At 24.8% G+C, this 15,000-nt stretch overlaps 1 protein-coding gene across 2 annotated transcripts in view; it reads right to left on the reverse strand.

Annotated features, from left to right (window-relative positions):
* Positions 1-15,000, reverse strand: part of LOC101238552 (uncharacterized) — a 117,107-nt gene that overhangs the window by 21,305 nt on the left and 80,802 nt on the right. For both annotated transcript variants that reach the window (XM_065813002.1, XM_065813003.1), the window contains 9 exons: positions 13,775-13,932; positions 13,609-13,672; positions 13,265-13,373; positions 11,359-11,517; positions 10,996-11,261; positions 10,582-10,678; positions 10,323-10,453; positions 8,291-8,411; positions 7,927-8,159 (listed from right to left, as the gene is read on the reverse strand). In XM_065813002.1, coding sequence (XP_065669074.1) covers positions 7,927-8,159; positions 8,291-8,411; positions 10,323-10,453; positions 10,582-10,678; positions 10,996-11,261; positions 11,359-11,517; positions 13,265-13,373; positions 13,609-13,672; positions 13,775-13,932 — 1,338 coding nt within the window. The remainder of the gene's footprint in view (positions 1-7,926; positions 8,160-8,290; positions 8,412-10,322; positions 10,454-10,581; positions 10,679-10,995; positions 11,262-11,358; positions 11,518-13,264; positions 13,374-13,608; positions 13,673-13,774; positions 13,933-15,000) is intronic.

Consider the following 15,000-nt stretch of genomic DNA (forward strand, 5'->3'; position numbering starts at 1 on the left):
ATCATGTCTATGAACTAGTATTAAAAAGTGTGTTTAAAGCAAGATGTGCTTTTCTGTACAGATTTGTATTTCTTCAGCATCAACATTTTTCCAGTTTTCTCTGGGCTTGTAGTTACTTGACTGATTTTTGCTTTAAACACACTTTTTAATACTAGTTCATAGACATGATGACAGCAAGCAAATTAAATTTATCATTATCCAGTTTTTGTTTGAAAAGCACACATGCACCATTAATATGGCCTGTATTTGAAGCAGTAGTATCACAACAGAGAATCTGCTCTCTGTCCTCAAGATTCCAGTTGATCATGGCACTCCAAAAAGCCTGCGCCTGTTTGCTTCCTGATGAGCTGTCTAATTTTGACACAGTAATAAGTTGCTTGTTATCATCATATGAAATAACTATTGGGAGGTGTTCTATTTAGACTTTAGACATATATGTATACATATATATATATAAATATATATATGTATATATATATATATATATATATATATATATATATATATATATATATATATATATATATATATATATATATATATATATATATATATATATATATATATAACTCTTACATGTTGTCAGAAAGTTTTTTCCGTATTTTGTTAACAAAAAGTAAAAATTAAAATGCAAGACCGCAATTTTTTTATTTTATTAATTGATAGACTGCCTGCCCCAACCAAACCCTCAGTCGATATAGAAGCAATATATTGCTTCTATATCGACTCGCAATATATCTCAATATATCTCAGAAGATATATTGCGAGTCAGGCTAGAAAATAGTAGATGTAGCAGCACTCCGTTGTGAGTCAGGCTATTTGTCAGTAGATATAGCAGCACTCTGTTGCAAGTCAGGCTATTATCAGTCAATGTAGAAGCACTTTTTGCGAGTCAGGCTATAAGATAGTCAATGTAGCAACACTCCGGGCATGATTTACAGTAAAAAAAAAAAAATAAAAACATTTTATTAAAAAAAATAAAAATAAAAACATTGTTTATATTGTTAAAAACATTCAGAATGTTAAAAACATTCAGAATGTTTTTAAAAACATTCTGGTCAATTAAATTTGCGTTTTTGCAGTTTTTTTAAAAAACGATTAATTTGTAATTAAATTAATGGTTTTAACTTTCTGACAACACGCAAATGTTGGACGAAAGTCAAAAGTAATTAAAAATGACGGATGTGTTGGCATAAGAATCATTTTTTTCCTTCCGTACTTCCCAAAGGCAACAATCTATAGAACTATATATATATATATATATATATATATATATATATATATATATATATATATATATATATATATATATATATATATATATATATATATATATATATATATATATATATATACATATATATATATACATATATATATATACATAAATATATATACATACATATATATATACATAAATATGTATATACATACATATATATATATATACACATATATATGTATATACATATATATGTATATACATATATATGTATATACATATATATATATATATATATATATATATATATATATATATATATATATATATATATATGTATATATATATATATATATATATATATATATATATATATATATGTATATATATATATATATATATATATATATATATATATATATATATATATATATATATATATATATATATATATATATATATGTATATACATATATATGTATATACATATATATGTATATACATATATATGTATATACATATATATGTGTATATATATATATATACACATATATATGTATTGTTTTAATATTGTACTAAAATACAAATTCTCAAATTCTTCCAGAAAAGTGCTTAATAATTTAGAAACTTAATTTAAGTTTAAAAATAGAGCATTTATAATCAAAATAAAGAAAAACAACAATTTATAAGACATGCCTTGTAGGCAATCATCAACAGGGTGTTAGCCAGCCCCATGACAAAATTTAAAAACCATGTTAAAGATTAATACGATATCCATGCATGGCTTTAGAGTGCCATGGAAATTAAACTCTGTTTTCTAAATATATATTGTCAAGACGAGTTATGCTAGTTTTAAAAATAAACATTAGAAATTTTTTTTTTTGATATTTAGAAAAATTATGCATTGTTTTACTATTAAACTTCTGTATAGAAGGTCAACAACTTATACAATTAGATATAGGTTTACTATAATAAAATAATAAAAAGTAAAGGCTCAATTAGATGGGTTATGGTTTTATCCTTTTTAGCCTAAGGTGTTCAAAAAAAGTTTGAACCTTTTTATACAACTTGCAATTTACAAAAAATTTGTAATTGCATTTACTCAAAGAATATCTACATTTATTTTAAAAATACATCAAAGTATATGTTTATACCTGTCTATAACTTATTTTAAACAAATGTCATCAGGATGACATTAGTTAAAAAGTTTTAAATTTATATATCTTAACTAGATTAAATACAATACTTTCTTTTTTTATAAGAGCCTTAAATTCTTTTAAAAAGCACTCAATTGCATAGAAAACCTTATTCAAAAATAATATTATGTATATTTTTTTAATATTTGTATATTTTATTTAAATTCAATTTAAAACTAATTTAAAGTTCTAATTCAAGAAAATATTTTTTCGATAGAATAAAACTAATTTAAGGTAGATTAAAAGTAATATAACTGATAAAAACTTAAATAACTTTTCATTGAACGTTGTTAAAGATTAGCTGCAAAATGGAAAATCCCATTTTTTTTTTCATTTTTTGTGTTAATGTCCAATATTTACTACTAAAGGCAAGAAGTTTTTTTTAAAAGAAATAATTAGAGATGTTTCAGAGTAATCACAAGTTTTTTTTAAAAGAAATAATCAGAGATGTTTCAGAGTAATCACAAGAAGTTTTTTTTCTTTTAAATCAATTTTTTTAAATTAAATTTTTAAAAATTAAAAAAAAAAAAAATTTAATAAAAATTATACATAACTTCCTGTTTTTTATAACTATTTTACATAAGAAAACATTTGCTTTGTCATTTTTATTTCATTTATTATGTTTAAAACGAAGATTTGAAATTCAAACAAGGTTTAAATCAAAGTTGAAGTTAAAATTATAACAAGTTAAAATTAAAACAAGTTTAAATCATCAACAATTTAAATTTACAATGTTAATTAATTGTACAAGTTAAAATTAAAACAAAATTTTAAATAGCGATTTTCTTCAAAGTTATATTTCATTAATAAGTTACCATTCCTTTTTTTTGTAATATTTAAAAATTATTAATTTGCAATAATTTTTAAAACTATGATAAAACTTTGTATACAATTTCACAAACTTTAGCTAGAGAATTGGATTTTTGTAAACATTAAATTGGGTATTTCAATTATATGAGCATTTGGGAAAACCCTGTTTAATGAGACCCTGCAAGGTTGGCTAACACCCTATATATATATATATATATATATATATATATATATATATATATATATATATATATATATATATATATATATATATATATATATATATATATATATATATATATATATATATATATATATATATATATATATATATATATATATATATATAGTATGCGACAAAAGTGTTTACATGTTTTTGAAAAATATTATTTTTTAAAATAAATGATTGAAATACATGTTTATATATCAATATATATATACCAAAATAAAAGTAATTCATTGCAGTTTCATGTTTTGAGCCTGAATTTAAATGAATGAGAAGTGTTTATAGCAAATTATTTATTGAAACAAAATATTAGATGTAAACAGTTTTGTCGCAATTTATGCTATTATTAATTTAAATGCAAAATTAATACTTTGTGTAGCCTCCACGACTTCTAATGACTGCTGCAATTCTCGCAGGCATGCTACCAATCAACTTCCTGCATTCTTCAACAGTTATCGAACTCCAAACATACTCAACTCGTTCCCATAATTCTTGTTGACTGGCTGCTCTTGTTTCATAATTATAAACTCGATTCTTCACAATAGACCAAAGATTCTCGATCGGGTTAAGATCGGGACTTTGCGCAGGCCACTCTAGAATCTTAAATTTCTTTAAATTTAGGAATTCTAATGTGATTTTTGCCTTGTGCTTTGGATCATTGTCTTGCATAAAAAGTGTCAAACAAATTTGCTTTCGCCATCCTCGTAAACTAGGCAAATAGCCATTGTTTAAAATGTCAATATAATGTTTCCCGTCCATTATTCCATCAATTTTTACGATTTTACCAACACCAGACGAAGAGAAACATCCCCAAAACAACAACTTTCCGCCGCCATATTTTACTGTTGGAATAAAGTCACGATCAGAAATTCCTTCCCCAGCTTTTTTCTATACATATCAAATGCCATCAGAGCCAATCAAGTTAATCTTGCTTTCGTCTGTCCAAATCACCTTACTCCACTCAGCAAAAGTCCAGTTTTCATACTTCTTTGCAAATTCCAATCATTGTTTACGATGTTTTGGTGTTAGTAGTGGTTTCTTGATCTTCTTTTTTGCTTTGAATCCAATTCTCTTGAGTTCTCTCTGCACTGTTCGAGTACTTACCACTGTACCTTAAGCATATTTAATTGTTTCTTTATATCGTGTGCTGATTTTGCTTTATTTGTCATGATTAATCTAGAAATTGTTCTCTGATCTCGAGTAGTGAAAATTTTCTTGCGTCCATTTTTGTTGCATTTCTCCTCTATATCGTTTCGCTTCTTAATTTTATAGACTAAACAATAAGATATATTAAGTTCTCGTCCTATCTCACGAAGAGACAATCCTGATTTAAGCTTCTGAACAGCTAAATTTTCAATTTCTTTTGACACTTTCTTCATTCTTTCAATTATAATTTTTCTGTTCTTTACATTACTAATTAAGATATGTTTTATTTAAACAAATTAAAAATATAGCCACAAAGTATTAATTTCGCATTAAAATTAATAATAGCATAAATTGCGACAAAACTGTTTACATCTGACATTTTGTTTCAATAAATAATTTGCTATAAACACTTCTTATTCATTTAAATTCAGGCTCAAAACATGAAACTACAATGAATTACCTTTATTTTGGTATATATATTGATATATAAACATGTATTTCAATCATTTATTTAAAAAGAAAATATTTTTCAAAAACATGTAAACACTTTTGTCGCATACTGTATATATGAGCAATTCCACGGCGGAAAATGAAAAAGTAGTCAAATTATATTCTCTTTTTTATCAACTTCAAGCAAATGAATATTGATGACACATGAAAGTTTATTTTAAATATACCTTAAATACTAAAAGTTACTTATTTAAGTCATTTTTATGCCTCCAAATGTTACCGTTTTTCTCATTGTCTCATGATAAAAAAAGTATTATTGTAAAATGTTAATTTAACCATGAATTTATTTGCATAATCGGAATTAATTTAGCGTGAAAATGGAGCTAACATGTTCAAATTGTTGTTGGTCAAATTTAATACTTTATAAAACATATATACTTTAAGAAAATAAGGAAAGACTATTGCAATTTTAATGTAATGTAAGTTAACAAAAACATAATAAAGTTTTGTTTTTTCTAAAATTTAGTTAAAAAACTTAAGTTTTTTAATAATATATGCAAAAGAATATTATATGTTACATTTTTACATTTAATTAATTTATTAAAGTTCTGGCACTTTTTCATTAAGTTGTTGTTTACAAAATGAATTACGCCATTAAGTCATTTGCCTTGGTTTGACAAGATTCTAACTGAAACTTTTTTATAATAAGAGAATTTAGAAAAAAAAAAAAAATTTTTAATGTTAATTAAAATTATTTATACTTTTTTATTTGTTTATGTATTCTTATTTGTTTATGTATTCTTATAGCAAAAGAAATTAGTGCTCCAATTAGCAAAATAAAACAGATGAGACAACTGAAAAAAGAAAACATGACAGCGAAACTACTAACATCAACCAGACAGTAACAGCTGTTGTTGAACTTGTAGACTAAGAAGCTGCGCAAGAATTTCTCAGAAAAAGTTGGAAACTCAAAAACTCTATTAATTATAATCTTTATTTGAATAGAGACAAAATGGCAATCAAAAGAGTGAATGAAACGAATCTACGCAAAATATGCAAGGAAAAGAATAGATTACAACCACATAAAGAAAAAAACGGGGTTACTCTATGTTACAAGCTCGAAAATGGCAAACATAAATACTATGCTGTCAGAGATGGTGAAATAAAAATGATACTACATAAGGACAACCGCGACCAACACCAAATTAGATCAACCAGACTATAGCAACTCATAGATAATATGATCATGTGCAGAGATCTCCAGCCTAACAATCCCACATCAACAAGATCTACACCAACAACTAGAATTAGAATCAGTTCTGCCAAAAATTCTAGTACAGCAGCACCATTGACAGCAACCTCTCAGAAATCTATATGCTACAATAGTGTACTAATTCCGCCAAAGCAATACTATAACACCATCAAAAATAACAACTAGTTTGCAATCAAGCATTAGCTAATCGATCGTCTGTAGACTTGCTCTTTCTTGACTTTTCCAGGGCTTTTGACATGATTCACCATATGAGTCTAATCCTGAAACTATATTTGCAGATGACACAAAACTGCTTGCCCAAATTCGACTTGGTGAAGAACAGAATAATTGTACTGTGCTCCAAAATGACATTTATGCTATAACTGAGCAGACAAGAGTATAGCATATGAGGGTAAACATCTCTATATGCAAATTTCTTCACATCAGTTGCCTAAATAAAAAGCACACTTATACAATGCTAGATATGGATTAATTGACTTAACTTAATTTGGAATTGACCTCATCTGAACATGATTTGGGAATCATAGTTAGCAACGACCTCAAACAAAACATCAAGGCATGCACTGCTATCTCTAAGGTCGACAAGATGCTTGATATGCTTAAAAGGACATTTGTTTCACGCAATGCAGCATTATGGAAAAAATTATACATAACGTACGCCCATCCTTATCTTAAATTCTCTGCCACTAGTTGAAACCCACATACAACTAAAGATATCTTAATATCTTAGAGAGAGTCCAGAAATGCACCACTAAAATAGCTCATTGTATAAAGCATCTACCTTATGAAAAAAGACTATGCATCTTAAACCTGACCACGCTCAAAGAAAGATGTCATCATGGAGACTTAATGCAACTTTTTAAAATCGAAACTGCTAAAGAAACTGTTAACTGGCACCACACTCCGATCCGTTCTGCACTTTGCCACAGTCATAGAAGTCGATTGGTCAAAGAGATAGTTTGATTCAATAATAACAGATGTAACTTCTTCACAAATCAAGTTTTCAACAGCTGGAATCACCTACCAGATGAGATTATAAATGCTAAAAGTCTTAACACCTTTAAGAATCAGTTCTAAAAAAACATGTTCTAAAAAAACAGCCACAGTGCGGCTAAGGCGCTCTATGCAACATGATAATGTTGCATTGTGGTTAACTAACTAACTATATATATATATATATATATATATATATATATATATATATATATATATATATATATATATATATATATATATATATATATATATATATATATATATATATATATATATATATATATATATATATATAGTTATATATATATAATATATATAACTATATATATATATATATATATATATATATATATATATATATATATATATATATATATATATATATATATATATATATATATATATATATATATATATTATATATATATTATATTATACATAATATAATATATATATAATATATATATGTATATTTGATTTATTTATAATATATATATATATATATATATTTGATTTATTTAATATTTGACTTAACTTATATAACACTTTTAAAAAAAATTTAATCAAAATTTTTAAGTTATAAATTAAGTGTAAAAATCAAACTTACAACAAGAAGAAGCACTTCAAGAGTTGGCCCAGAAGTAAAAATTTTTTGCAAACCATTCTCTTTTAAAAACTGAAACGTTGTTCCTCCCATTACAATGAAATCTTCATAATTTGTACTTAGAGAAGCACCTATTGAATCAGGTTTCTTTAAACCAAAGTAATAAACACGAGAATAGTTTACCACTATATTGACAAAAGTGACACCTTTTGGTAGCATCTGAATAATTTCATAATCTAAAAAATTAGCAGAATTAAGATACTAATTTTTCTTATATATTGTTATCTTGCAATTTTATTATAATATTTAACCATAAAAAAGTATATATATAAAAAAAATGCTTATGCAAAAACCAAAAATGGGTTACCATCTTTAGGAAGTACTTCTTTCACACCTTTTACTTTTACACAGGAAGAACTACTTCCATTGCAAATACCACAATTATCTATTTTTAAAGTCGAATTGAACTTGTTATCACAACCAAAAGGCTAAACAAATTTTTATATAGAACTATAAAAACTTTGAATATTAAGATTACGCTAGTCTAGTAAAAGTTATTTTTTAGTTAATGTAAATAACTTCTTTTATATCTAATAAGGTTATTACTTTTTAGTTAATATAAGTAACTGCTTTTATATATATTAAAGTTATCATTTTTTACTTAACATTAATAACTGGTTATATATCTAGTAAGGTTATTATTGTTTAGTTAATATAAATAACTGCTTTTATATTTAAAAAAATGCAATATATATTTATGTAAATGTTTGAATGTATCATGTGTTACAAATTAATATAATATTTAGAAAAAATATTACAAGATAAATAACTATATTACGACATAAGTTAATAAATATACCATCGTGTAAGTTCTTATCAAAAATCACTATGAAAATTCTAAACAGAGGAAAAGATTTATTCTAAGCTTCTTCTTTTGACAATTAAAACCTAATAATTTGAATTTTTTGATTCAACATATCAATTACATCCAAAATTGCTATTGATTTGCACAACAATATCATTTAAATCAGAATTGTTAGACTTTATGCAAAATATATTAAGTCCCGATTTCGATACACAAGGATAACTAGTAACTTCTTTTCCTTCTTTTTTTCTGAAGGCTTTTAACTCGTTTTAAAACTCTGTTTTGCCCTTTTTGAGATAAGTAATAAAAATCAAAATATTCAAAAACTTCAAACTTTTAATCAGAAAATTTTAATGACTTTACAACTTTGATTGTCAAAAAAGTGGATTTATGAATGTATCATTGTGATCAATTATGGAGCATTATTTGAAATGCTTTCTCAGATTAAAATTAAAAAAAAAAAATATTATTTAATGAAACATTTTAAAATAATCTGCCTAATTATGACTGAAAAATTAATTTTAGAAGTATCAAAATGTACCAAAATGAACAAATAAGAAAAGTGTAAGCCAAAATGTATAAGAAGTGCCAAAATGTATTAAAAGTACTATAATTGTTTTTCATCAAAATCTCAATGCAAAAGGTCTCATTAATTTTGCTTTTATCATGTTGACCAGCAAATATATTTAATTCTGATCATTTATCAAATCAATACACTATCAATAGCCAAAGCAAAGATAATCTTTTTAGAACTATTTATTCAAGGAAGTTAAGACATTTTTTTTCTTGACTATTCAAACTACTACCTTCAATTTTTAATGAGATCAACTCAGTTGTCTTTTCAAAATGATCTCTCAAAAGCATTTTATATGGTTTTTAATTATCATGTTACAATGCCCTGTTTAGGGCAATGTCCAAAACAGAACATAGTCCTTTACAAAGAATTAATAGGCAAGCAAATCAAACTTCAATCTAAACTCTGGATCACTTTTAATATTTTAAAATCATTTTATAGTGATGTTTGACTGTTTTAAAAAAAATTTGTATATATTTAAAGCTAAATTCAAACTTTTTCTTAAAAAAAAATTTTCTTATAAAAAGTGGATTATTTTTTGTAATTAAGTTAGTTTTAATAAAGATTTTGAGATCTTTAGTAAATTCACAAAATGAAATTTAGAGTGGGTTAATACAACACTTTCATTCCTCATAATAAACATTTATTTGAATTCTTATGCAAATGAATCTTTATTGGAAATTTTTTGTAAATAAATCTTTATTTAAATTTTTATGTAAATAATCTTTTATTCAAACTTTTATGCTTTTATATAAACAGAAACTGATATTTTTTATATTAATTAATTAACAGATTAATGCAACACCAATTAATGTAACTATTTTTAAAGGAATAAAACTTTATCAGATAAACTGAATTAATTTGATTTTATCCCTTTAAAACATAAAAAAATAAGTGATTAGTTTTTAATGATTAAAATGTGAAGATATCTCACTAGGAATGTAATTTGAAAATATCTACCAAACATTGGCCATTAAAACAGATATCATGATTTCTTCCATCAACACATGTTAGTCCATCTGCCACATTTACATTCATTTTGAAACTTCGCCCATCTCGTGAACGACAAGACTGTGTACAAGGGTTTCTAGCTAAACAGAAACCTTTTTATCAAATGGAGTCATGAATCAATAATATTGAAAGTCTTCAAGTACCTGCCATTTTGTAAAAAATTGAAACTGATCAAAGTTTAAATGTAAAAACTTCAAAATATTCTCACCTTTTTCTTCTGCTTGACAAAGTCCAGAATTACCTGCTAAATCATCAACAGCAATGTCTGAAGACCAATGAATACCTCTGACTGCTTCAATAAAAACCTAGAAAAATATTTTCCAAATTTAAAATTTAAAAAAGTCTAAACATGAGATTTAAAATTGCATCTGAAATGTTTAATTTAAATTGTAAAACAGTTATTTTGATGCACTTGATATTTGATACTTGAATATTTTAAAAGTTCTATATAACTTAGAGAAAAACATTTCTGCATTGGCAACAATAATCTGTGCAATTTCTACTTTGTAGATCAAACAATAATTAAAAAACAAATACAACTTTGTTCTCCTCTATAACTATTAACTTTATAATCTAGTATTTATGAAGTTGTTAAGCAAACAAAAAGTAATTTTGTATTTACCCGATAGTTATTAACTGATTCAATTGACACTTCAGCTCTCTGCCATTCTTTTCCTATATTTCCAGTTTTATTCCACAAAACTACTTCTGAGCTGTTTTGATACATTATACCAATTTTTAATTGACCCATATCTTTTCCAAACATGTTATAGTGCATAGTGAAACATAAACGAGGAATTTTTACAACTGGACCAACTAAACGAGCGGTATCACCTTCATTTTTAGATTCATTTCGTGCACTAGAAGCTTCCATGTACAAGTATGTGCCTTTCAGAAAAATTTTTTTTTCTTTAAAATCAAAAAAAAAAAAAATTAAGTATAAAATACATTAAACTAAGAATTAAAATTTTTCTTTTTTTAAAACCTTTCTCATTTTTAGTTGTGTGGTCAAAGTCAGGCCCAGTCCCAAAACTCGGTGTTGCTCCTTTGTGAGATTGCCAGACAAGTTTACTTCTATTATAATTTACCCAATTACAAAAACCTGATTCAAATGAGCAGTTTAAGTTTTCTTTTTGAAATTGCACTAAAAAAAAAAAGTTTTTTATTTTAGTAATTCTTAACTTTTTATTTATAAACCTAATCATCCATAAACATTGAACAACCTTTACTATAATAGGTTATGTAAGATACTGTGATAATATAGCAACTACTGTGGCATTGTTACAACTACTGTGATATTGTTGCAACTACTGTGTTCATGCTGCAAGTACTGTGATAATGTTGCAACTGTTGTGATCTTGCATTACTGTAAATTATATCACAGTATTGTAAATTGTTGTGATATTGTTATGACTACTGGATGATATTACTAATTATTTTATATATTGTTTTACAGTTGACTCTCAATATCTCAACAACTGGATATCTTGAACTTTTGTGTATCTTGAACTTTATTTTTGGCCCCTTATGCACTCGTTTGAACCAAAATTCTCTTGATATCTCGAACTCTCGATATTTTGAACTTTTTTCCTGGCCCCCTGAGAGTTCGAGATATCAAGAGTTAACTGTACTAATATAAGTTTGATAAAATATTATCTAGCAAGAACTATTTTGACTTTATAATTTAATTGCTGGTTCTTTACAATCTGATTAAAGAAATAAAAATGACACTATGACTTATGAATTAAACTATGACTTTGGTATTCATATTTTTATTTTATTATGACTTCGTATATACATGAATTCATTTTATATATGACAGTATTCATATTTTTAGGTTATTGTGATCTGTAAAAATACTGTTCCTACAGTGACATTTTATGAACTTATGATTGCAATTTAGAAAACTTGAAAATAGAGTAAAATAAAATAAGATAACACATAAAATGAGACACAACCACATACTGCAATAAAAAATCTTGAACTTTGACTCTTTTGTGACATCAAAATTTGTTTATAGAAATCTAATAATAAAAAAATTCAAAATTCTTTAAATAAAATTTGAGCACTTATATAACTTTTTTGTAAAAAAAAAAGTGAGACTGCTTCATCATGGACATGCTACGATTAAATAATTAATAAAGCCTTCAGACAAATTCCCTTCAAACTCCTACCCCTAAAGCCTTCAAACCTCTTCCCTTCAAACCCCTATCCCTCAAAAAATTAAAAAAGTGTCATTTTTATTTTTGGCAAGCAAGGGAGATTAAAACAAATGTTACTTATGAGGATTTTTTGGTAAGTTTATTATAATCCTTAGTTGTCTTGAAATCAAATACAACCAAAGGTTTTTAAAATTAAAAAGATCATCCTTTTATAAATGGAAAGACCCAAAAATTTGTAATAATAAAAATAAAAGAATCACCCACTCTTGATTATCTTTGTCACTAAAACCAGTTAAGTCTGTTAGAATTACATTTATTTATTTTTTAGTTTTAAATTGGAATTACATCATGTTGAAACCAATTTGCATTTATTATGCTCATAATATATTAAAGCAAACTCATATAATTTATCATATTACCTATAAATTTCTGCATTACAAAAACAAGAAAGTACAATACTCATTAAATCGTTTATACTCATAGACCCATTAAGTCTATCATAAGAGATATCAACAAGTAGCAATCAAGAAAATTATAGTTTTTTGACACATTCAATTTGTTGCATTTATTCATAAAATATTAAATATTTGATTGTTAAATAACTATTGATCACATAATTGATACTATATCAACTCAAGTCATCAGAGAAAGCATGATAGCTTATTATTATTATTGATCAGCTAACTATATAATTATTATTATTACTAAAAAATAAATTATGTTATTTACATCTCTTCTGAAATGGAGCATCAGCATAAAGAGTCCAACCACTTTTTTCAGTTATGGCTTCGCATAACTCTCTTCTCAGTGCATTAAAAGACTTTGTAACAAAACATGTCTAAAGAAATTACGATCAGTATATAAATTCATATTAGCATCCATAAATGTAAAAGTGTATTTATGTAATACATAAATTCAAATTATATAAGTTTTATGAAACTTTAAAATATTGAAGTGAAAATTACTAGAAATTTAAATAATTACTATTTAAGAATGCATTTAAAAAAAAATTTTTTTTCAAAGTATTTTTTTAAACTTGAGATTTAAAATAATAATAATAATAAAAAAAGCACCTCAGTATTACATGGCTCATACTCAAACGAGCCACCACTACATAGTGTTCCTTTAGGTCCTGGTCTAATATAAAGAGCATTTTACAAAAAACAAATATAAATATAAAAATGTTAACATTTAATGCATAGTTATAACAAATAGGTAAAACTTAGAAATAATTTTTACCTAGGATTTGAACAATCTCGAGCTCTTACACGTATACCTACACCGCACGATCTAGAACATACTGACCATGACTCCCATGATGCCCAATTTCCATTAACAACTGGTTGCACGGTTGTGGAGGAATTTACATCATTCACACATTGACCTTTTAAACAATGCTAGAAAAAATATGTAAATAAAATATTTAAATATACCTATAGTATATTAATTTTACCTATATAAATAAACAAATAATACTAACAGTAAATATAAAAGCATATTTAGATTAACAATATATATATATATATATATATATATATATATATATATATATATATATATAATATATATATATATATAAGTATAAATGCGTATTTACATAAGCAGTGTAATAGCAGTATAATACAACAAATAAAATGGCACAATTAACGATGTAAGAAAAAAATTATAAATGATTATTAACAGCCGTGAATGTTATGTTAAAAAAATGCACTATAACATTATCAAAGTTCTCAATTATGGATATATATTCAATACGATTTTTAACGCTACAAAAAAAGAATGTAAATAAGCATCAAAACACGTTTATACAACCCTTACAACAATAAAACCATGCTGTGGTATGATAAAATGTTTTTTTTTAATATATTTTTTGTTTAAAAGTATTATTAAATAGTTAAAAAAAAAGAGTTATGGAGTTTAGTATTATTTAGTATTTTCTTCTTCTTTCTTGTTGAATTGCCCTTATATGTATATATGTATGTGTATATATACATATATTTGTATGTATATATATATATGTGTATATATATACTCACACACACACACACACACAGATATATATATATATATATATATATATATATATATATATATATATATATATATATATATATATATATATATATATATATATATATATATATATACTGATACTCTTGCATGGTTGTTTTTAGGTTTTTACCATAAAATGTCAGTTTTAGGCTGTTTTTAAAAAAAATATTTTAATGACCGGAAAAATATTAAAAAATTTTTTGTAAATGTTTTTTTTTAATATTATTTGATAGACTGCCTGCCCAAACCAAACCCTCAGTCAATGTAGTGGCACTCCATTGCGAGTCAGGCTACCTTATAGCCTGCTGCTACATTGACTATAAGATATATATATATATATATATATATATATATATATATATATATATATATATATATATATATATATATATATATATATATATACATATATA

This window comes from Hydra vulgaris, chromosome 12 (genome assembly GCF_038396675.1).
Source record: "Hydra vulgaris chromosome 12, alternate assembly HydraT2T_AEP".
Taxonomy (NCBI): Eukaryota; Metazoa; Cnidaria; class Hydrozoa; order Anthoathecata; family Hydridae; genus Hydra; species Hydra vulgaris.